General features: G+C 66.0%; 1 protein-coding gene across 1 annotated transcript; it reads left to right on the forward strand.

Annotated features, from left to right (window-relative positions):
* Positions 1-378: 378 nt before the first annotated feature.
* On the forward strand, positions 379-936 carry CHLNCDRAFT_59515 (expressed protein; the record flags this gene model as incomplete). The annotated part of the gene is made up of 1 exon (XM_005842517.1): positions 379-936. A coding segment is annotated over exon 1 (543 nt), but the record flags the coding sequence as incomplete, so codon positions are not given.
* Positions 937-1136: the final 200 nt, after the last annotated feature.

Genomic DNA, 1136 nt, shown 5'->3' on the forward strand with positions numbered 1-1136 from the left:
ATAATGCGGGCGCTAGCAGCGCTGCAGCAGCTGCTCAGCCCTGCCCCGCTCGCGTAAAGATGCCCACTCGGGAAGGCGGTCTAACTCAGCGCTGCCAAGCCCTGGGCAGAACGGTCCCACTGACCAGTGTTGCTCAGCACCCCGCGGGCACTGCTGGGCAGCGCTGGTCACCGCCGCCGCTCCAGCGCTATGTAGGGGCGCCCTTTAAAGGGGCGCTGGCGCAGCCCACAAGTTCCCTGCCCGCGCTGCATGTGCAGCTCTCGCGCTGAATGTTCCATTTCAAGTGGGAAATTCAGCTGAGCCCTGGGTTATTCCCCATCGGATGCCCAGGCCGGACTGCACACCCACTGTCGCACATGGCTTTGGTCTTGCTTGCAGGTGCATCCGACTCAAATGACGGGCGAGAACCGCGGTACGTACCACGCAGGCGCCAGGAGGAGCTCCGTGGCAATTTTGCTTATCCTGACACTCCTGGCTGCCGGAGCCCAGGGTTGCACAGTTATTGCACAGTTATTGCACAGTTATTGCACAGTTATTGCACAGTTATTGCACAGAATGCTCGACACAGTCGTCTCCTTCACTCTCTCAGAGGCGCTAGCAGTGGCAGCGGCCGTCGGCCTGTTTCTGGGCCTGTTCTCGGCAGCAGCTCTCCTCGTGCTCCTGCGATGGGTGGAGAAGCGCCTGGTAGAGGCGCGGCCCGGCGGCGACAGCCGCCCCCCGCGGCATGCCGAACCCAGTGTTCGGCACGTGCCGCTCGAGGGCAGCTTGCAGCCTGCGCGGGACCCAGCGCCACCCACAGACGCCTTTGCGGCTGGCTGCACGCCTTCTACAGCATGTCAGTCAGCGGCGTGCGGGTGCAGCGGGTGTGGATCACGCGGAATGGGCGGATGGCGCTTGAGGCGTCGCTGCCCGCCGCCATGGCTGCTGCTGTGCTGGCTGGCAGCAAGCGGCTCAAGGGTACTGGGATCACCCTTGGGCCCGTCCTCAGCCCCAGCGAGCTGCGCGAACGGGAGGCGCGCAGGCAGCAGCAGCCACAGCCCACCCCGGTCCCGCCCCAGCCTGGCCGACAGCGCCGTGCGCAGCGCTCCGCCCCGCCACCGCTTGCCGGCGGCACGGTGCAGCAGCAGCAGCAGCAA

Source organism: Chlorella variabilis, assembly GCF_000147415.1.
Source record: "Chlorella variabilis unplaced genomic scaffold CHLNCscaffold_624, whole genome shotgun sequence".
Classification (NCBI taxonomy): Eukaryota; Viridiplantae; Chlorophyta; class Trebouxiophyceae; order Chlorellales; family Chlorellaceae; genus Chlorella; species Chlorella variabilis.